General features: G+C 45.5%; 1 protein-coding gene across 1 annotated transcript in view; it reads left to right on the forward strand.

The window, feature by feature from the left end:
• Positions 1–5,629: 5,629 nt before the first annotated feature.
• PCCA (propionyl-CoA carboxylase subunit alpha) overlaps positions 5,630–23,759 on the forward strand; it is a 400,750-nt gene continuing 382,620 nt past the window's right edge. The window contains exons 1-3 of the mRNA XM_066580185.1: positions 5,630–5,740; positions 16,634–16,711; positions 18,736–18,783. Of these exons, the coding sequence (XP_066436282.1) occupies positions 5,687–5,740; positions 16,634–16,711; positions 18,736–18,783 (180 nt within the window). The 5' untranslated portion in view covers positions 5,630–5,686. The remainder of the gene's footprint in view (positions 5,741–16,633; positions 16,712–18,735; positions 18,784–23,759) is intronic.

Consider the following 23,759-nt stretch of genomic DNA (forward strand, 5'->3'; position numbering starts at 1 on the left):
TATCCCCAAGGGTAAAAGGGTGTTTACACTTATGCAACATCATTTTAGTTTTTTTTTTATTTTTCCACCCTAAATGATTTCAGCTTGTTTTTCAGTGGAATTGTGCAGATAACGGATCACACTGAAAGTGGAAATAAATCTGAAAGGATTCACCTTGACAAAAACATGGCATTTTAACAGGGGTGTGTAGACACTATATCCACTGGTATAAAGATTAAAAGGCAATAGGGCAATACACTCATGTCCTTTTTAAGAGAAGACAGCATATCCCCACATTGCTAAGATATACCATTATGGCAGAGATGGACATCTGAGTAACACAGGGATATGCCATCTTTTAGGAGAGACTTGAGTGTTTTGCCCTATGGGTTCCTTTCTATCTACACTACCCATCTACCTACCGTTGACCCGCTCGGCCATGGTTACTGGTAGACCTAGGGCATAGTAGGGCCTGAGCAGGTCCCATTTCCCTCCCCCTTTTTCTGCACTTGTATATTTTATATGGAATAAAGGTTACATTTTAATTGCTTTATTAGAAAAGTGCTTTTCTTTTTGTCTGAGAGCCATTATAGCAGGAGGGTTGAAGGACATCCCTAGAATTATTTTATAAGGGAATTTATCCAGCAATTTAGCACCACAAACTGTGCATTTCATCATGCATGTCTTTTGCAGGGTTTTAGACTTATAGGACTAATCTTTTCTATTCTTAGGCAGTTTTCACACGACCAAGAAGGTTGTGCCAGATTTATGCATTGCGAGACGCACGAATATGAACCCTATTCTTTTGAATGGGTCATATATATGAGTGATTTTTTCCCGCATCGCAGGGCAGGAGAAAAAGAGTTGCAGCATGTCCTATCTTTGGGCGTTCCCTTAGAATGTATTGCCCATTGTTTTCAATAGAGCCAGCAAAATATCGCATGGTGTGCGAGGTGCATGCAAGTGCAATGCGATGTTTTCTATTGAAAATAATGGGAACCACTCTGCGATCCTCCACAGTGGTGGATCGCTACTGATCTGAAGTGGTGTCAGGCGTCAACACAAAAACGCCTTGCATCCGCAGGGACCACAGCCCGATATTGCATTCGCCTGTGTGAAATTAGCCTTACCCCTTAGTGACCAAGCTTTTTTTTCCCCCCAGTTTTGGTTTTTCCTCCCCCTTTTAAAAAAATCGGAACTACTTTAGTCATAACTGATGGAGGTGTGTGACCCCGAAACAAGTTTTCCTCTGCTGGGTACACACGTCATTTAATAAAGGAGAAGTTTCACATTGCATTACCTTTGATCTTTTATATTCATCAATATTTAGAGGGTTGCACCAAACCGCCAGCTTTTTTAGCCTTATTTTTCCGATATGCTATGGTGACATGCCAGACATTTTGATTCACAGTATTTGGGCCCCGAGACCTGCAGAAATTGCTAAAAAGGACAGGAAGAAGTGCTCACCTTAGCGCTGTGCCCCCTTGGCTGTCTTTGCTATTTTCTAGCTTCTTCCGGCAGCTGAAGCCGCCGTTACAGAGGTGTATAGCGCTTCCTATAGACCTCCATGTGGGCCATCTTCAGCTGCTGGAGGGAGCCAAAAAGCAGAGTTTCAGACTAATTGTAAACATGTAATGCCTTTGATTCCAATATATATTTATTCAGACAAACATGATTTTTCTGCACCAAATATTTGTCCGAGAAAAGATAGGTCTTGCCCTATCTTTGTCTGTGTTATGCAGAAAGCTGCCATACAAGTCTATGGAAGCTGAAAAAGGGAAGGGGGGAGAAAGTTACCCTGCATACATCGCAGGGAAAAGAAGACCGCTCGCCCTAATTAGGCATTTAGTTTTAACAGGTTTTTATTAAGAATTTTCATAGATGTGATAGTAGTGCATAACATTCTTACATCCCTGCGAAGAGGGCTGATTATTGCTTTCTTAAAGTACAGTAGTTTTTAATATAACAACGTACTCCTATTATGGAGTACTGGGAGGGGGTAACAAAGGGTATAAAAAAGGGGGTCATCAAGGACCCATATCAGCTCCTTAGTATATGCATAGTAAATAACTGGAGCTGGTTTCTGATGGGGAAATTAGGTAGATGAGATTTTATGACGCAATCCTGGGACTTCCAGGCAGTCGATCCAGGGCTGTCAAGTACCTAGGAAGTTGGTTAAGGAGTCCGTCCTGATTGTGTGGATCCCTTTGTATAGGAAAATGGAGAAAGTCCAGCGTTGGGTTAAAAGCTTTGAGTCTTTATTAAATGATCAAGGCAGACATAAAGAGACAAAGGACACGTGCCGTCTTACATGTTTCAGGCAAGCATGTTGCCATTAATCATAGACTTTCTCTTTTCCTGTGCATCGATTGTGGCTTCCAGTCAGTCCTTTTGCTTTTTTAAGTTCCCATAGCCTTCCCTGGGTACTTTGGTGTACGAAGACAGATGAAAGTAGCGCATGTTGCAATTTTAAAAAAAAAATACAAATCAATCCACATTTAAAAAAAAAAAAAAAAAAAGACGCGCGTCTGAATACATCAATTTCCTATAATGGCTTAGTGTTCTGTCTGTATTCAGTCAGTAAAAAAATATACCAGCACACCAACAGATAATACTGTACATCCATGTGAATGGGAAGGGTTATCACGAGTAATACAGTGAATGTACATTACCGAGGGAGGACAGGAGAAGCCCATTATAAGGGGCCTCATGTTCCTCACACCACTATGGGAATACATCACCAGATAGTGAGCTCTTGGAAGAAATGATGCCAGTAGGTGGGCACACAAGCTCTGTGACTTTCATAAGACTGCTGGATCCTCATCTCAGGCTTCATATACATTAGACCATCAGCTGGTTTGGCCTGTAAACATCTAATGAGTAGAGTCACCTTATAACATATAACACCTTAAAAACATATACAAATATGCACTGAGAACTTAAACTGGTAAACTATTGATGGCATGTCTGCAGGATAGACCACAAATAGTAGGAGGGTCCACTACTAAGGATCCCCTCTTGTCAGCTGTTAACCCAGCCAGTATATTTGTGCACTGAGCTGATTTCTGAAGCAAGCAGACAGGTCCATTCCTACTGCAGTGGCCAGGTTTGGTATTGCAGGCACAGCTCACATTAAAGTGAATGGAGACTTTGTCTGCAACGCCAATCCTGGCCACTGCAGTAAAAACTGAGCTGTCTGCTTCCTGCAAATATCAGCCCAGTGCATAAACACACCAGCACGGTGAACAGCTGATCAGAGGGGGGTCCTGAACAGTGGACCGTGACTGATCTACTATTAATGGGCTACTCTGCTCTTCCAGAGCATCTGGAAGAATTGATAAGATCACTTTATGAGAACCAAGAAGCCACGGTCAAGACTGCCTTTGTTAACACTGATTGGTTTGAAATCAGGAAAGTTATCCGAGAAGGCTGCATTCTAGCCCCAGCCCTGTTCAACTTGTATGCCAAAATGATCATAAAGCGATGCAATCTGGATAAATCCCCAATTGGAGTGAAAATTGGTGGAAAAAAAAAAAGTATCTTCGATATGCTGCCGAAATAACTCTACTTGCTAAAAAGAACCTTGAATACCTAATTCGAAGAGTAAAGAAGAAAGTGAACACATGGGACTGTATCTTAATATTAAAGGGGTTGTCCCGCGCCGAAACGTTTTTTTTTTTTTATTCAATAGGCCCCCCGTTCGGCGCGAGACAAACCCAATGCATGTGTTAAAAAAAACAACTGTTTAGTACTTACCCGAATCCCCGTGCTGTGGCGACTTCTTCCTTACCTTAGCAAGATGGCCGCCGGGATCTTCACCCACGATGCACCGCGGGTCTTCTCCCATGGTGCACCGTGGGCTCTGTGCGGTCCATTGCCGATTCCAGCCTCCTGATTAGCTGGAATCGGCACACGTGACGGGGCGGAGCTACGAGGACCAGCTCTCCAGCACGAGCGGCCCCATTCACCAGGGAGAAGACCGGACTGCGCAAGCGCGTCTAATCGGGCGATTAGACGTTGAAATTAGACGGCACCATGGAGACGGGGACGCTAGCAACGGAACAGGTAAGTGAATAACTTCTGTATGGCTCATATTTAATACACAATGTACATTACAAAGTGCATTAATATGGCCATACAGAAGTGTATAACCCCACTTGCTTTCGCGGGACAACCCCTTTAAGCTAACAAAGCTGCTGACAACAGCTAATAATGTTGTACCACGCATAACAATCCACAACGAAGAAACAGAATCAGTCCAAGATTTCACTTTCGTCGGAGCCAAGATCGACCGCAGTGGCGAATTGGGGCCTGAAATCAAACAAAGAATCAGCCTTGGCCATAGTGCAATGCAAGGAACGGCGGAGATAAGGAAGAGCAAAGACATCAGCATTACAGCAAAGATCCCAATAATCAATGCAAACATTTTCCCAACAACTATATATGCATGCGAGAGCAGGACACCCAGGAAAGTAGACAGATGAAGGATCGAGGCCTTCGAGCTGTGGTGCTGGCGGCATAAGCTGCATATACCATGGACAGGGATGGTCACAAATAAGGCGATCCTAGACCGTGTCAGACCAAAAGTATCACTAGAAAACAAAGTCACCAAACAACGGCTTTCATACTTTGGTCATAGGAGCCACTTCTCTGGAAACATTAATGTTCGGCACAGTCCGTGGGTCCAGAAGAAGTGGACACCGAAGAACACGCTGGCTAGATACAATCAGGCTGACATGAACATGATGGTGGAAAACCTGAAGGAAGTGGCCAAAGACAGGGTGACCAGAAGTCGGCAACGACTGAATGGGTAAATCATCATCATCATCCTGCAGATAAGCCATCGATGGTTAACAACTGGACAACCCATTTAGGCCCAATGCCCACAGGCGGATTTGATTGGCGGAATCCGCGCGTGAGATCTGCAAATCTAGCCGCCCATAGGGAAGCATGGGGCGTCCGGACCTCATTTATCACCTGCGGATTTGTTTTTATTTGATTTTCACATACCATGTGCAGATAATGAACTGCAGCATGCTCCATTTACTGCGGATCACGCACGGATGCACTCCATTCATCTCTATGGGAGAGAGTGATCCACAGTGCATCCGCAAATACATTTGCGGATGCACTACAGATTTGAAGGTTAAACCTAATTAGAGAGGTTGGGTTGCGGATGTATTCTGCGCAGAAAAATCCCATAATCCACAATCTCCCACAAGCAATAAAAAAATCATTTAATGATGAGTTGCAGGGCATGCGCTGCGGAAATCCACGTGCAGCCATGAGGCCTAAAGAGAAGTCCAGGAGACAACACCGGCCGCTGCAGAATATAGTCCACACACTGGTAGTGTTCTGATGGGACTGACAAAGCAACCAACATCCCGTTGTGCATACGTGCTCCGCCGCCCCGCTCCACCAGTCAGCCGGCACTGCTCTCCTGTACCAGACAAGGAAATGCCGTACAGTCATGTGATCGCATGCCAACACGTGACTCCTACGTCACCGCTCGGCTGTGTGACTGTACGGAGATCTTCTGCGGGTCATACAGGACGGAGACTTCACCACTAGTAACCTCCTGGACTGGCGCATGCGCGTAGAGGAGAAGCGGGCGCCGTCTTTGTTAAGCCCTCTGATTGGCTGCTTGCCCTGGAGCTCCGCCTACATCACTGAGGGGAAAGGACAGGCGTGCAGTTGAGTGAGAAGGATGGCGGCGCTCAGGGTCCTTATAGACGTGCACAAAGTGCTGGTAAAGGGGCAGGTGAGGAGCGGGAAGAGCTGTTTCTATCATCGCATGTGGTCACGTGTCCGTGCGCCGGCCACGGAGCGCCCTGGGAGGTGTAGTCCTCCGCTGACAGTGAGCTGCCCATACCTGCTGTATCCCAGTCTTCATAACTGTCGGGTGTCCTCGGTTCTCTGCTGTCCTACTAGTCACCCTGACAGGGACAGAGACCCCCTGTGAGACCCTGGCAGCCCACCCACACACACAGGTGGCCTATGGTCAGTGCTGCCCCCAGATGGACCTCTGAGCGGGGCGGTCCCTGACAGTCAGATCACAGTCCTCACAGCTCACCTGTCTGCCGGATGTCACTGGCTGGAGAGCCGTCCCCTCAGTGGCGCTCACTGTAGTAAAACAAAAAAATGTGCAGTTCTTACCGTCGGTGGTCCCGGTGTTTGTTGGGGCAGCTGACATCACCGCTAGTCTGGTGACCGCTGCAGCGTTGCTGCTTGGCACTGTGGCACTCAGGATGTGAGCACCAATGCCAGGAGAACGAGCGCTGATGCTGCAGCGGTGACCTGACTAGCGGTGATGTCAGCTGCCCCAACAAACACCGGGACCACCGCAGGGCTGCAGCAGCCGAGGAGGGGTAAGCACAGCTCACCTTATCTTACTACAGTGAGCGCTACTAAAGGGATGATGTGCGATAGTCAGCCCCTCTAACAAGTGCCAGTACACCTTTTGATGGTGGGCCGTTATGGCCGCTCTCACACAGGTGTCTTTTTACAGCTGATTACGGCCTTTTCCCCACCTTCCTAATTAATTTTAACCTTTAAATCCGCAGTGCATGCGCAACTGTTTTTGCGGATCACTCGCTCCCATAGAGATGAATGGAGCATGCTGCGACTTCTTTTCCGCGTGTGGCATCCGCAAATCACATAAAATCAAATCCGCAGGTGTTAAATGAAGTGCAGATGCTGCCTGCTTCTCTGTGGGCCACCTGAACTGCGGATCGTCGCGTGGGCGCCCCATGTGGATTCCGCAACTCAGTTTTGCCCGTGGACATGAGCCCTTAATGCTGTTCTAAGCTGCCATTCATTCTCAGACGAGCGGTAAAGCACACTGTTTCTAACCCCGTGATTTCCGAGCGCTGTCTGTTCTATTCTGCATTCTCGCGTTTTTCTTTACCGCACCTCCTCGCCCATCACAATGATGGGGTGCGTTAAAAAGTGCTGTCAAACACTGCACCATGCGTTCAAAAACACTGCTCAAAATTGGGGTAAAATGCTGCGGTTTCGAGTGGCGTTTATCCGAATACGTGTGGGTTGCCTTAGGCTTTGGCCGCTCTCATACATGCCTTCACAAAATGCCACGTTTGAAATTGTGATATTTTTCCGCGATTTCGATCAGTGTTTGTGAACGCATGTTACGGCGCTTTTTAACGCATCCCATCCTTGTGATGGTGAGGAGGTGCGGAAAAAATGTTAGTGTGCAAAAATTGAACAGACAGCATTTGCCAAGCATGGCATTAAAAACGCAGTGTCCGCGTGCAGGTCTGCGAGGCCCCACTGACATCAATGTCCGCGTTCCGGATACTGCGCTAATCATGCTAAATCGCGGTGAGTGTGAGAGCGGCCCTAAAGTCTTATGAGGAATAGCACCAACTAAGGCCTCATGTCTACGGGCACGCACAGATTCTGCATGGGGAATCTGCCCGTGCCTGCAGATGGCGACCCTGCGTACCTGTCCGTGTCTTGAAGTGCCGACCGGCACACATGTGCAGTACGGATTTTTAAAAATCTTTCATACTCCTGCTTTTCCTGCAAAATCCGCGGTCCGTTCACAATGTTAATTGACTTCAATAGAATCTGTCTGTGTTGTGATTTTTTTTCATCCACGAGCGGAAGCCGCAACTGGTATCCGCTTATGTACTTGAAGAATTATTTTCCATAGCATGCTATAGAGGGTTAATGCTGCGGAATCTGGAGCGGATCGCCTGCTCCACATTCTGCAGCAATAATCCGCCTGTGGACATGAGCTGTTGGGCACAATAGTCCGCCCCGTGGATTTCTGTCCGACTATTGGTCCTTTGTTTGTTGTTGCTTGCCGTTTAGTCGTTCACGACCCTCAGCGACCCTTAAGGCGAGCTCCCTCTGTTTTTCGGTATTGTGCTGCTTCTTTCAGTTGATGATATCCATGCCAGTATCACCTTTGATAGTTTATACAGGAGCAATAGTCATTCAAGAGAATGGCGGCGGAGAATTTGGGCGCTACTCTCGCCGTTTAAGGTAACCTTGAGCAAGGCCCCTTTTTTCCAAGATATTTACTAATATTCCGGCGTACAAGTTGACCTTTTAACTCCGAAAAATCTGCTCTTACTGAAAAAGTGCATTTCTGGCTTTCTTTATCTTTTTTTTTTTTTTTTTCAGACGACGTTCACCATGCGGGGTAAATAATTTGCTACTTTGATCAATCGGACTTTTACAGACGCGGCGATACCAAATATGTATTTTTATTTTATTTAGATTTTTTAATTATAGATATGGCAAAAGCGGGGTGATTTAAACATTTATTACTTTTTTTTTTACAATTAAAAAAACTTTTGATCTTTTTCTTACTTTACTTTTAAGTCCCCCTGGGGGACTACAACATGCGATGCTTTGATCACTCCTGCAGTATGACGTAATGCTATAGCATTACGTCATACTGCAATTTGACAGGCAGTCTATCAAGCCACCCCACGGGGATGGCTTGATAGGCAGTCTTCTAAGGCAGGCCTGGGACCGTTCAGAAGCCCCCCGGCTGCCATGACACCTGCACGGCTCCCCCGATCTCACCGTGGGGTGGGGGCGTACGGGACCCCCGAACAGAATTGACAGCGGCATTTAAAGGGTTAATAGCTGGAACGGCTGTTAGCGGCTATTGCCCACGGGTGTCAGCTGTAATAAACAGTACATATCCCATGAGCACACTGAATTCTGTCTCCTCCCACCAGACTCCTCCTCCTGCATAACTGTACAGGATGCCTACTACAGTGTGTGTGTGTGCTGGCTCCTCCCACTAGACTCCTCTCTCTGTACAGGATGCCTTCTACAGTGTGTGTGCTGGCTCCTCCTACCAGACTCCTCTCTGTACAGGATGCCTACTGCAGTGTGTGCTGGCTCCTCCTACCAGACTCCTCTCTCTGTACAGGATGCCTTCTACAGTGTGTGCTGGCTCCTCCTACCAGACTCCTCTCTCTGTACAGGATGCCTTCTACAGTGTGCTGGCTCCTCCCACCAGACTCCTCTCTCTGTACAGGATGCCTACTGCAGTGTGTGTGCTGGCTCCTCCCACCAGACTCCTCTCTCTGTACAGGATGCCTACTACAGTGTGTGTGCTGGCTCCTCCTACCAGACTCCTCTCTCTGTACAGGATGCCTACTACAGTGTGTGTGCTGGCTCCTCCTACCAGACTCCTCTCTCTGTACAGGATGCCTACTGCAGTGTGTGCTGGCTCCTCCCACCAGACTCCTCTCCGTACAGGATGCCTACTGCAGTGTGTGCTGGCTCCTCCCACCAGACTCCTCTCTCTGTACAGGATGCCTACTGCAGTGTGTGCTGGCTCCTCCCACCAGACTCCTCTCCGTACAGGATGCCTACTGCAGTGTGTGCTGGCTCCTCCTACCAGACTCCTCTCTCTGTACAGGATGCCTACTGCAGTGTGTGCTGGCTCCTCCCACCAGACTCCTCTCCGTACAGGATGCCTACTGCAGTGTGTGCTGGCTCCTCCCACCAGACTCCTCTCTCTGTACAGGATGCCTACTGCAGTGTGTGCTGGCTCCTCCCACCAGACTCCTCTCCGTACAGGATGCCTACTACAGTGTGTACAGAGAGATCAGTAAAATGGCGTAGAAAGTTTCTATTTTTAATTTATGCTACTGCATCTCTTCTAATACTGATGTCCCCCTATGTATGTACAGGAAGTAGATCTGTATACAAATTGCATGTGTATGTTATAGGCCAAATGCACGCGGGCGTATTTGCATTGCAGAATCTGGAGCGTCCGCCTCCGGATTCTGCAGCAAATGCTGCTCATAAACATTGTATGGAAAATTGCTTTAGAGGTGTTTTTAGTTTTAATGGTTTTTGCTATGCAGAATAAATAGTGTCCAGTTTATTGTACAGGTCTTTACAGATAGGAAATGATACAAAATTTGTTTTTTTTAAAAACTTTTTATTGCCCTGTGGGGGACGTGAACCAGAAAAGCTCTGATTGCTATGATAATGCATTGCAGAACTTATAATGATCACAGGGCATGGCTGGCTTTGACACCAGTGCCTGGAGTCCTTTGGCCCTCCACAATCACATAGCGGAGGGCTGATAGCATCATAGAGGAAACCCGTTGCCTCTGTGAACCCTTTGCATGCTGCGATCTACATCGATCCCGGCATGTAAGGAGTTAACAGCAGGGATCTGTGTGCTCGCCAATCCCTGCTGTTGCAGCCAGAGGCCGGCTGTCCGTCACGGCTGGCACCCACTGCGGGATGGTGCAGGCTCTGTTTACGTCCTGTTGCGTACCATTAGTGTGTTAATATACACTGATTATCGTAATTAAATGAGACAATTCTGATTATAATCTGTATGTATTAAAGGGGTTTTCCATGCAAATACTATTGACGACCCCTTCTCAGGATAAGCCAAGGATAGGTAATCATCTGAGATCTTTCACTTGAGACCCAATACACCGGGCTATATAAAGCATAAGCTGCTGTTACCCTGACCCCTGTGTAGTGACCGGAGCTGGCCAAGACCCTGGGCAGGACGTGGTAGAGAAGGCCATTGGCCGCGATCAGCTGCCGTAACACCAGTTACTGGTGTTCTAATTCAGCCAATGCATTTGAAATTTAGTTAAAGTTGTGAACATGGCCACCCAAGACCCAAAGATACTCTTAGGCCTCATGTCCACCGTGTAAATCAATTTACAAAATCCATGTGAGTCACCTGCACGTGCGATCCGCGCCCATAGGAAATGCAGACCACAAGAAAGCAGGAGTTTAAAAAAAAAAAAAAAAAAAAAAGGCACAGCGCAGTTGAGTATAAAGTATTTTTTGGCCTCATGTCTGCGGGCCGGGTGGAATCCGCTGCAGGATTCTGCACGGGGAAACCGTGCGGCCCCCGTGGACATGAGGCCTTACACTGAGTAACTGTCCTGCAGATAGTTGCTCAGGGAAGTTGTTGAAGCATACAAATGACAGTTGTTTGTTTTGCTTTTACATGGAGATTGATGTTTGTTGACAGATTTATCATAGAGGGACCCCGCATAAAAATTTGTTTGCAAGTTGTTCAAATACGATCAACTGTGACTTCACCCCAGAAAAACATTTGTTGGTGTGACTATTCTTCCCTTTTTTTTTTTTTGGTAAGCTGAAACAAAATGACTAGCGACTTATTGTTCATCACTCTTGGTGTCTGTATATACAGTGAACAACTATTGCCTAAATCCACTCTTTTGAGTCATGTGGCTGGGTACTGGTGTATCTTGACGCCACCGGAAGCTAGGGGTTTGACAGAGGTTCCATAGAGGAATGCCCCTGTCACTCCCCTAGCTCCCCATTGGCGGAAGAGTGCAAGGTCCTGGAAGGTGCAGAAGCTGTGTTTCAGGTGTGTGAGGTGGCCTCCTGCTGTGTTCCCCGGGGCAGTACTGTCCCTTGTTACCCGGCTGTGTCTGACATGACCCTGGCGCTGTTTCCTGCCAGCTTCGGGGAGGCGCGTTCCGTGCGTTAGCCGCCTCTGGTCACCGTCACCTGCCGCTATTTCACTGACCGGACTATCCCGCGTTGTAGTGGGATCCCCTGTGCTGCAATACTGCGCGCCCCTCCTACTGTTTCGCTGTCAGCTCCCTGCTGCCGTCCGGCCTTCCTCTGAACGGGGGTTGTGGGTACGGCGGGCGCAATGTAAAAGTTACATGGTGGGGTTGGGGACCGGCTTCTGGGGCGCCTCTTCACGCTGCTGCGGCCTCCCTGCTGCCGACCACGCTGTGGCCTTCTACACCAATGAGGGTGGCGGCTTCTGGGGCATCGGCACGGAACACCCTTTCAGCTGGGGCTGTGTGCCTGCACGGGGGCCGCTGTATGCTTTGGTAAGAGATCCGTAGCGGTCTGCCAGGACCTGCAGTCCTGCCAACTCTGCAGCCAATAACGTACAGGGGGTGTCACCCCCCCCCCCCCCCCCTGTCAATCTTGACTCCACCTGGACTTGCTGGTGGAGTCAAGACACACCAGTACCATTTGGCTGATCAGTATCAATGGTAGAAGGCAGCACTTCTTACAGCAGTGGAATAAAAAAGATACGACCTTTATTCAATCCATGGTCAAACAGAATGCCTCAGCAACGTTTCAACCCCAGCGTGGGTTTTTTTGCAGCTGCAAAAAAAACCACGCTGGGGTTGAAACGTTGCTGAGGCATTCTGTTTGACCATGGATTGAATAAAGGTCGTATCTTTTTTATTCCACTGCTGTAAGAAGTGCTGCCTTCTACCATTGATACTGTGACTGTTATTTGGGGCAACGGGATCCTGTCCCTTGTTAGGCGTGCACAAGCAAGTCTGTGTAACTGCATGAGGAGTGTGGGTGCTGCTGGCAACCTAATATTACCATTTGGCTGATGGTCATCCCATGTGAGTGTACCTTAGTCTCTTGCGTTGCCTGTTGCAGTGTGCAATGTACAAGTGTGGCTTATTAGTGTAGTTGAAATGTTGAGTTTTTTATTTTTTTTTTTATATTTATTTTTTAAAGTGCAGCTGTCCATGCCATGTGTTTGTACAGTCTGCAGTCAAGCTGTTGACTAGATTGCCATAGGCCGCTGCAGCTAATCACAGACCTCAGTTAAGACAAACTATAGTTTTGAAAACTTTTCTGTGGATTGATTAGTAAAGTGTGTCATTTATACCATACAGTGTATGCTTTAAAAACAAAAAATGACGACATTTAATGACTGTGACTGGTTCAGAAATGCAGCCTTAGCCAATCGGAGCCAGTGCTGGTTGAACCAATCGCAGCAGTCTCTTGCTGGAGGCGGGGTATTCAGACCCCATTATCAGGAAGAGAATGCTCTCTGTGCGGAGGACTACACGGAAGACTGCTGGAGCACCGCAACCCAGCGAGAGGGACCCGGACGGCATCTGCTAGGTAAGTATTAAGCATCTGAAAATAAGACCCAGTGCCTCTTTTGGGGCAAAAATTAATATAAGACAGAGTCTTATTTTCGGGGAAACACAGTATTGCAGACAATGTCTCTATTTCCTTTAACTTGTTGTCTACTGCTTATTATCATGTGAAATCCTTCTCTAGCAGCAAGATGGATTGCAGGAAGTGGGGATGTGGGAGGGTTTTTGATGTCCCATGCTGCCCATTGAAGTCTATAGAGAAGAGGGTGGGGGAGAGAATGCCAATTAGATTGAAGCCTACAGAGGGGAAAACTGGAGAAAATGTCATACAGTTCTTTGAAATATTGCTACTCCTCATGTACACATGTGACAGCATTCTGACAGCGTGGGTATGCTTTAAAGGGGTTGTCCCGTGAAAGCAAGTGGGGTTAAGCACTTCTGTATGGCCATATTAATGCACTTTGTAATGTACATCGTGCATTAATTATGAGCCATACAGAAGTTATTCACTTACCTGTTCCGTTGCTGGAGTCCTCATCTCCATGGTGCCGTCTAATTTTCAGCATCTAATCGCCGGATTAGAGGCGCTTGCGCAGTCCGGTCTTCTTTTCTGAATGGGGCCGCTCGTGCCGGAGAGCGGCTCCTCGTAGCTCCGCCCCGTCACGTGCCGATTCCAGCCAATCAGGAGGCTGGAATCGGCAATGGACCGCAGAGAAGCCCTGCGGTCCACCGAGGGTGAAGATCCCGGCGGCCATCTTCACCAGGTAAGTAAGAAGCCACTGGAGCGCGGGGATTCAGGTAAGCACTATCCGGTTTTCTTTTTTAACCCCTGCATCGGGTTTGTCTCGCGCCGAACGGGGGGGGCTATTGAAAAAAAAAAAAAACCCGTTTCGGCGCAGGACAACCCCTTTAAGTATATCTATACAATGTACATAATACAATATAGAGTGCTCACCTTTCCCCTTTATAGGAGGTGGTAATTTTTCTGTATAGTCACATGAGGTGGGATCTGGAACTTGGAATTTACTTTAAAAAACAAAAACGCTCATTAAACTGTCCTCCAGTATGTAGGTAAAAGTTGCAGCTGATATGAATACACTGCATTGTGTGACGGTCACATGACCGTTATGGGGGGACAAGTGGTTTCCTTCATGCTCCACACAAGTCACATAGTAGTTGTCTTAGAAGCCGTCATAAATAACATGCCCAAGTGCCTTTTTTCCTAATAAACTTCAATTTTTTCTTTGTAACCTATGCATCTTTTATATTTGGGCTTAATGTTTCTGTTTTCTTACCTTTTAAACCTGTTGCAGGTTTTTAGGATTTTGAACATTTTGTTGTGAGTCTACTTACAACTTCTTCCCCCCAGAGTATTAATTTCCGTTTGTAAAAGAACCTATTTTTGAAGTAAACCAATCCTTCTTTATCAGCCAGTGTACGCTTCCAGCAATTCATCAACACATGTAATCCAAGTCAGTTGGCAATAAATCTTTCCTTCCTTCCTATGCAGGCTGAGTTTTTGAAGGCTGTGAATAGCCTTTGTAGGTAAAAGAAGTAACTACGCAGGTCAAATAATAGGAAGAGTAATACAATGATGGCTTTTCCTTACCTTGACATAATTTTCTGTGAGTGAAAGGTGACATGCTCCACCTCGCTTACAGACATGTCATTCAGTGGACTGTATTCTCTGTAAATAGAAAAGGTTTGGTACGGTGTTAGCTAGTGGAGCAAAATGTGATTTATTCCCAGCAAGAGAAACCAAGTAATCTTGTAGATAGGATACCTTTTAATGGCTAACAAAACTACATGATGCTATAGCCAGCTTTCCAACCTCAAGACTTTTCCTCAGACATAATGAAATAGATCCCAAGAGCCATGCGTATGCACATATACTTATGACAAGGCACAGACATGGAGGTGATTAATTTGCACTTAGAAGTACACCACAACAGGATGGGTAGAGAAATAAATAGTCCACGGATAAAGATGTGAAAGTTTTATGGTCCCTTTAATTACTGTTAGGGGGTCACCAAGCCAGCAGCTGAGTCTGATCCATACCTGGTGGTTATAAGCTGTTTTTGACAGCTGACAACTGCTGCAATCAGCATTGGTTCTGATTTGAGGCCGCTAACTGTTTAGATGCCATGGCAAAAACTGACTACACTTCTAAACAGCTAGTCGCGTGGGGGACTGTCAGATTCATGTGGAATAAATCAGAGACGGCCACTGCATTGGAGCTTCTGTGATTAAAGGTGTGTCCTGTCTATAGATTAGTGGTGAAGCTCAGCCGCAATACCAGGCACAACCTGTGGACAGAAACGTATCAGTTTCCAGTAGTAACTGCCTGTGATTGGCTGAGCGCTGTGACCAATCACAGGCAGCGCTCAGCTGTCATTCATTGAATGGCTGAGTGCTGCCTGTGATTGGCTGAGCGCTAAGCAAATTAGATACAGCTCTTTCAGCAGGCGGGGATTTTAAATCCCCGCCTGATGAAAGAACATCAGAGCAGTGCAGGGAGAAGATGCTGCTACACGGGGCTGAGCCCCGACAGCGGCGGAGAGGTCAGTATATATTTTAAAAAATTTTTACACATGCTATGGATGATTTTCAGGGAAGGGCTTATATTTAAGGCCCTTCCCCGAAATTCACTGCAGGGTTGCTGGCAGCCCATTGCATTCAGTGGGGATGCCGGCAGCAGCGGCAGCCCCATTGAAAGGAATGGCAGAACAGATTAATACCGTTTCAATTCATTTCAATGGGGAAACTGGTTTTGACATACGAGTGTCTTGGGTTAATAGCTTCGTCACAGAACGAATTAAACTCTTAACCCAAGGCACCACTGTACAGACAATAGAATTTTAAAAAACTACAGTTGGAAAATAAAGAGATTAGAAAAAAAATGAATAGATTTTACTATCTTTGGTGTTAATTTAAAAAAAAACACTTTTAGCAAGTCTTGGTCATCTAGTATGCTTATGCTTCTTGCTAATTCCCTCTTTCAGAAGTAATGTTGCACTGTGGTATATAATTTCCTTTTTAGGGTGATTTCACACAATGTTTTTTGGGGGAAAATGCGTCATTTTTCCCGCTGCTTTTTTTTTTTTTTTAGTGGAAAAACCAGTGGTCAGATAGCTGTTAGTTGTAGGTCAATAGGAATTAGGTAGTGTGCTACAAACACTGTGGTTTATATTCTGGTGGTGGTCTTCACTTTTGGCGTGGTGCTTTGTGGCATTACACTGCCAAATGAATGAAGTGCGTCTTACTTACATAATGTGTAGAACCTATCATGGTGATGCGTTACTATTCAGTGACTGCTGCAGTATGCCTGCAAGTTCTCTATAGATGTGAGAAAACTGTAAGGTATATACGGTAGGATACTGGGACTTAAGTTACACAGCATGTCGGCCCTAAGAATATTGCTGCATCTTAGGGGGAAAAAAAGCCAAAATAAGTATTCTTTAACACGGTTTACCTTTCTATGTCATTGGGTTTTACATTTTAAAGTGTCAATAAAACCAGATTAAATCTAATTTAATTTATTCATTCTTTTGATTTAATAAGGGCTCAAGTAAATGAGTGCTTTCATTCTTTCTGAATCATTTGATTAACAAATCATTCCAGTATACTGTTGATGCATGCAGTCTGTTAACTAAAATTCTTAAACTTTATTGTGCTATCATTTTTCTGAAACGATACTGTTACTTTTTCATTTTGAGCCTTTTGATGCTATGCGTATATAAAGGTCAGACTTTATTCTTTTATGCTAATTCTCATTTATTATTTTACAGCATTCTGCTTCATGGCCAAGATGGTGTTATTTTGCATCATATTTCCAATATTCAACAGTACATAATCCTGAAGAAAAGGTCAGTAATTTTCTGCAGTTGATATCAGCTCTTCTTTCGTATTGTGCCTTTTTAATATATGCTAAGAGGTTATTTAGTTTTACTTTTCTATTTAAAGAGGTTATGCAGCAAAAATATACACAGTGCCGTGCAAACATTTTAGGCAGTTGAAGAAAATAAGTAAAACTGCTTAAAAAAAATAAAATAAAAAAAATAAATAAAAAATAAAGCCCCGGGATATGGTCTGAAACCTACCAAGGTATGAATTTAGTCCCTAACATCTCGCCATTTCTAGGTAAACTACTTAGAACCTGGTTGGAATTTGCACCTGCCAATGATTTGATCTCGGTGCCCAAGCCCCTTTCCCCCCTGGTCTCCAACCCGCAATTTGAAGCTTCTATGCAAGGGCCCCCTATTCTGGGACTGCCGTCTTCCCCAATGCCCCACCTACAGGATGTGATGACGAGCTTGGGTCTGAGGCCTCTGGGGGAGGGGGGACCGTGTCCGGGTTCGTGGTTGCAATACTTCCAACTAAGAAGCTTTGTGGGCTCCCTGACACCCCAGGTGAATTTTCCTGGTCCTCTTACATCATTTGAGTGGATCTGTGTGTCTGACCTTCCAGAGACATATGATTTCCAACCTATGTAAGCTGATGTTGATATAGTTGTCCACAGACCTCCACTACTTGCTGGAGGTGTAACAACGAGACGGGAAACATGTCCCACATCTGTTGGAGCTGCCCTATGGTAGCTGCCTTGTGCAAGTAGGTGATGGAGGCCTACAATCGTATTTGTGTGATGCACGTGAAATTAACTATAGAACTTGCCTTGCTCTCAATCTTCCCAGTTCCGATCGCAAAATCCGCCATGTGAGCCCAGCCTAAGTTTGCAAGTCTGCAATATGCAATAAGCATCCTACGCCCAGGCTAATGCTTGCTCCATTTTTATGCATCAAAGAACATTCAGGTCTAATCTAGAGTCTTTAATGGCCTTTTGTAAAATTAGTGAAGGGGGACGTATGTAAGCAACGCCTAGCTTGGTTATTTTATACTTCAGGTCTACTTGCGCATCTGTTTTTTTCCTATTTTAATTGCGATGATAAATGGACACCTTGGATTACCGGTTCTTGTGCCAACCAATATCTCCTGTGGTAGAATCGAAATCATTACAAATAAATGTTTATTTTATTATTTATTTCGTTCCCACAGGGGACTTGAACTTGCGGTAATTTGATTGCTTGTGATATCTACTGCAAAACTCCAGTATTATAGTATATAGTGATGTCAGATGTTGCCTTTCTAGGCATCTATGCATGGCAGCCCTGTAAGCCTACAGTAGATTGGTACCCTGCGCACTGTGGGGGCAGGGGGACTGATGGTGTGTGGGCAGGGGATTCTCTGCTCCCCTCCCTCTGACTGTTAAGATACGCGGTCAGCATAGACCGCTGCACCAACACGGCTAACTGCCACAATCGGAGCTATCCGAAACTGCTCCATACACCCTTCAGGTTCGCAGGGCATTTTATAGTTGTTCAGTGGTCCTCAAGTAGATAAATTACATAGTAACATAGTATGTTAGGCTAGAGACCCCAGAGACCCCATACTCTCCTCCGGATCCGCTGCCCGATGTCCCTATCCCGTGCCGGCCGCGTCGCGTGACGCGGGCGTTGGTGGGCAGGGAAGCATTTTCACGCTCTCTACCGCTGTGCTACAACGGAAGGTAGCGTGACGAACGGCTTCCATTGACTGCAATGGAAGCTGTCTGCCCCCGGCAAATAGAACATGCTACGGGAGATTACGGGTGATTTCACGGGGCGGAATTCCACAGTGGAATTCCGTACTGTGAGCATTACGCTATTAGGTTCAGTAGAACCTAATAGCTGCGGGGCAAAGCCGCGGATTTTCGCTGCGTGATAGACGGTGGAAATCTGCCCGTGGGAATTAGGCCTTAGGGTGATATATAAAAAAGGCAGCCTTACATAATATGATAACTTTTAAGGCAAATAAACAGTTTTTCTTGTTTTTTTTTTTTTTTTTTTCCTTCTAGACATTTGAAAAAATTCTCATTGCCAACAGAGGAGAGATTGCATGCCGGGTAAGTGTCCGCTACAATGAAGTGCTACATTTTAAAGCTATTGTGCCTGTCTCATCGTTGGCCTAAAGTGCTGATCTTTCCCTCCCTGGACAGCTCTGCCCCTTCTGATTTGCTGCTGTTTATAAACACAAGTCTATCACAGGCTCACAAATAGAAATCGGCCCTCTATAAACTGACAGAAATCGGCCCTCTATAAACGGACCTATAACAGAACGAACAGACTGATTATAAAGTATAGATTAAACCACCAGTGAGGTAAATAATTATCCGATAAATGTTATACATTGAGACAAATGAGATTTAGTAATGGGCAGCCTACCTCAGTGTTCCCCCAACTCCAGTCCTCAGGGACCCCCAACAGGTCATGTTTTCAGGACATCCAAAGGTAAGAACACCTGTGGCAATGTCTGAGGCACCAACAATAATTACATCACCTGTGCAATACTGAGGAAATCCTGAAAACATGACCTGTTGGCGGTCCCTGAGGACTGGGGTTGAGAAACTGGCCCTTTAACTCCTTAAGGCCCCCCCCCTCCCCAATTTTCGTATTTTCCTTTTCTCTTTCAAAAAAGCATAACTTTTTTATTTATCCATCAACATAGCTGTCTAAGGTCTTGTTTTTTGTAGTGTGAGTTTTATTTTTCAATGGTACTAATTAATGTACTATGTAATTTTAGTGAAAAACTGAAATAAAAAAATTCTAAGTGTAGTGAAATGGTGTGGGGGAGGGGGTGGATGCAATTCCGCCATCTTTAGGGTGGGTGTTATTTCTACAGCATACACAATGCAGAAAAAATAACTTTATTCTATGGGTTAGTACAATTTCGACAATTGGAAAAAAATATAATAATTTTTTTTGCAGTATTGTACTACTTTTTTTTTTTTTAAACTCGTTTTATTGAAAATTAAGTAGCATAAGGAACATACAGTCATAGACAGGTGCAGCACATAAATAGTACATAACCTTGTATAGTTAGATTGGTAGGGAGGTTCAGTCACTCTGATACATCAAAAATAACGATTTAATGCTTTCAAGTCAGATCAGATAAGCAGACCAAATCCCAGAGGCCACGGGTCCCGCTCCAGAACATGTATCCACTAGGGGGCACGTCTGAGCTCCAGAATAGATGAAGTCATTAATTGTGGTGAATATAACGTGAGGGGGGAAGCACACCACAGACCCCATACTTTATCAAATTTCTCAGGACACTTGCGTCCCTTGTAGACTATATAATTATATGGCACCACTGAATTGACGAGCTTCCTCCACATTGAGAGTGAGGGGTTCTTACGATCCATCCACCGCAGTGCAATCGTTTTTCTAGCAAGGAACAAAGATTCCCGCAGAAAAATCTTTTTATGGTGTTGCCAGCTTTCTTCATCTAATATTCCAAATAGGCAAATCTCTGGGCTCGGTTGAACAGGGACTTCCACAAGTTCAGAGAGGAAACCTGTGACCTCCACCCAGAAACTTTCAATAACGGGACACTCCCACATCATATGCCAAAAATCGGAATATTCGCAGGAACACCTAATGCAGTTTGTAGACTGTACTCTGCCCATTTTGTACAGTCTTGCTGATACACTATATACAGCTGGATCATTTTATTATTGGCTGTTGGGGATACATATAGAGGAGATTCCAAAAGCTCTTGGAACGTATCATCTGTAAGAGTCGGTATCAGTGTCCTCCATTTTACTAGGGCAGAGGGTATATCTTGAGAGGCTCGTATTGAGATAAGGTGGGAGTACAGTGCCGATATGAGTCCCTAAGGGCCCTGGGAGCAAAGGATGCCTATTAAGGGGTAATGAGAAATAGCAGGTCTGGGCGGTGGGAACTGCGCCTGCAAAGCGTGTCTGATCTGGAGAAATCTATAGAAATGGGAGCGGGGTAGCTCGTATTTGTTCTGTAATTGCTCAAATGAAGACAGGGTGTTCTGTGGATAGAGGTCTGCCAGGGTCCGGATGCCATGTTGTTCCCAAACCTGGGCATCTTCCAATCGGAGCACTTCCGGAAGCCCAGGATTACGCCAAAGGGGTCAGCTATTATGTCCATGAACTGGCTAATTGACTTGGCCTGCCGCCAGACCTGAGAGGCTAACCTATGAATTGGTAACATTTTGCCTGTTAGAATAGAAGGAGATTCCAGCAAGGGCCACAATCTAGGGATTTTTAAGTAATGTGCTAGATGCGCCTCAGAGTTGGGGAGAGGGTCATCACTCAGCCAGCTTCTCAAGTGAATTAGCTGACTGGCCACATAGTAGAGGAACAGATCTGGCAGGGCAGCACCCGCATCTTGCTTCGGCCTTTGAAGCATTGAGATTCGTAATTTGGGGCAGGAGTTTCCCCATATAAAGGAAGACATCAAGGACTGCATGGCTTTAACCCCTTAACGACCGGGCCATAGTGTTTTTACGTCCTGCAGCTGCAGGACGTGTAAGGAGGGAGGTAGCGCCGCTATCTCCCTCCATACAGCGCGGGTGTCAGCTGTTTATTACAGCTGACACCCGCGGGCAATAGCCGCGCTCGGCCGTTTGGCCGATCGCGGCTATTCACCCTTTAAATGCCGCTGTCAGTTCTGACAGCGGCATTTAAATCCCCCGAACGCTGTTTGGGGGTCCCGCACGGCCCCCCCGCGGTGAGATCGGGGGATCTGTGCAGGTGTCATGGCAGCCGGGGGCCTAATGAATGGCCCCAGGGCTGCCTTAGCAAACTGCCTATCAAGCCATCCACACAGGGTGGCTTCATAGACTGCCTGTAAAAAAGCAGTATGATGTAATGCTATAGCATTACGTCATACTGCAGGAGCGATCAAAGCATCGCATGTTAAAGTCCCCCAGGGGGACTTCAAAGTAAAGTTAAAAAAAAGATCAATAAAGTTTTTTAAATTCTAAAAAAAAAAAAGTTATAAAAGTTTAAATCACCCCCCTTTTGCCATATCTATTATTAAAAAATCTAAATCATAAAATAAAAATATGTATTTGATATCGCCACGTCCGTAAAAGTCCGATCTATCAAAGTAGTGCATTATTTTTTCTGCACGGTGAACGTCGTCCGAAAAAAAAAAAAAACGCCAGAAATGCATTTTTTTAGTTACCCTGTCTCCCAGAAAAAACGCAATAAAAAGTGATCAAAAAGTTGTATGTATTCCAAATTGATACTATCGGAAACTACAGGACATCCCGCAAAAAATGAGCCCTTGCTCAACTATGTCAATGGAAAAATAAAAAAGTTATCGCGCGCACAAAATGACCGCAGAAAATAATTGAAAAAAAATTTTATATCTTAAAAAAAAAATACAAGTACTACAGCAAAAACAATACTATATAAGTTTGGTGTCGTAGTAATCGTACTGACCCATAGAATAAAAATATCAGGTCGTTTTTGTTGCAGTTTGTGCGTCGTAGAAACAGGACGCACCGAAAGATGGTGGAATGTCGTTTTTTTTTCCATTTCTCTCCGCTAAGAATTTTTAAAAAGTTTTTCAGTACATTAAATGGTACAATAAATAGTGCCATTGAAAAATACAACTTGTCCCGCAAAAAACAAGCCCTCATACAACGACTTTGATGGATAAATAAAGGAGCTATGATTTTTTAAAAGGGAGTAGGAAAAAACAAAAATGGAAGAAAGCAAAAAAGCCTGGTCATTAAGGGGTTAAAGAAGCGGGTCGGGATATGTACCGACACATGCTGCATTATGTATAGGCACTTTGGTAATACTATCAGTTTGATAAGGTTAATGCGCCCCGCCACTGAAAGCGGCAAGGAGCCCCATATTTTAAACTTGGACCTGAATAGATCTATAAGGGGGTATACATTTAGCTCTAGACACCTTCCTACATCATTGGTTATCTGTAACCCCAGGTATTTAAACTGATTGGAGATCTGGAGGCCGCAGAGTGAGTCGATATCTGCCAGACTGCTTCCCCTGGAAACAGGCATCAGGGCTGATTTAGGCCAGTTGATTTGAAGGCCCGAAAAGTCACCAAATATATTAATGAGATTTATTACGTGGGGGAGGGTTGATTCAGGGTCCGCCAAGAAAAGCAGGAGATGGGCGTATAAAGCCACCCGGTCTTCCTGTCTCCTACTGCGACACCCCTGTATAGCTGGGTTTCTCGTAGCAACATAGCTAGCGGTTCAATGGCCAGAGCAAATAGTATGGGGGATAGGGGACACCCCTGTCTAGTTCCTCTATGTAATTGGAAATAGGGAGAGCAGGACCCATTAATGGAAATAGCTGCTAGGGGGGATTTGTACAGAAGAGTGATCCAACGAATGAAGGTCTCACCGAAACCGAATCTCTGTAAAACCTGAAAAAGAAAGGGCCATTCAATTGAATCGAATGCCTTTGCTGCATCTAAGGAGGCCAAGGCCCAGTCCTCTCCTCCGGCCGCCCCCACCTGCGTCACCACTTGGGCCCTCCGTAAGTTGTCTCTGGTGGACTTCCCGGGCATAAACCCCGTTTGATCCGGATGGATTAAGTCCAGTATTATGGTATTGAGACGATTAGCCAGCATTTTAGTAAGACGTTTGTAATCAGTATTAAGTAGGGAAATCGGCCTGTAAGAACCACAGTCTAGGGGATCTTTATCTGGCTTTAGAATTAGTACTATTGTTGCTTCGTGGAAGGATGGAGGGAGATCTCCCTTCTCATAGGCCGCATTATATGTAGCAAGTAATGTAGGGAGCAGTATGTCTTGGTATTTGGCATACACCTCAATTGGGATGCCATCAGGGCCTGGCGATCTGCCACTGGACATGCCCGAAAGCGCTTCCGTTAATTCGGTCAGAGTAAAGGGCGCATCTATAAATGCTTGTTGGTCCTGTGTGAGTGTCGGCAATGTAGGTTTATTTAGAAAATCGTTCAGGGTGTCCTGAGAGTGGTGGAATTTGGTGTTGTACAACTCAGTGTAGAACCGTTGAAACCGCATCCTGATCCGATCCGCATCCATAAGAACTTCTCCTGAATCA

The sequence above is a fragment of the Eleutherodactylus coqui genome, chromosome 1, assembly GCF_035609145.1.
Source record: "Eleutherodactylus coqui strain aEleCoq1 chromosome 1, aEleCoq1.hap1, whole genome shotgun sequence".
In the NCBI taxonomy this organism is placed as follows: domain Eukaryota; kingdom Metazoa; phylum Chordata; class Amphibia; order Anura; family Eleutherodactylidae; genus Eleutherodactylus; species Eleutherodactylus coqui.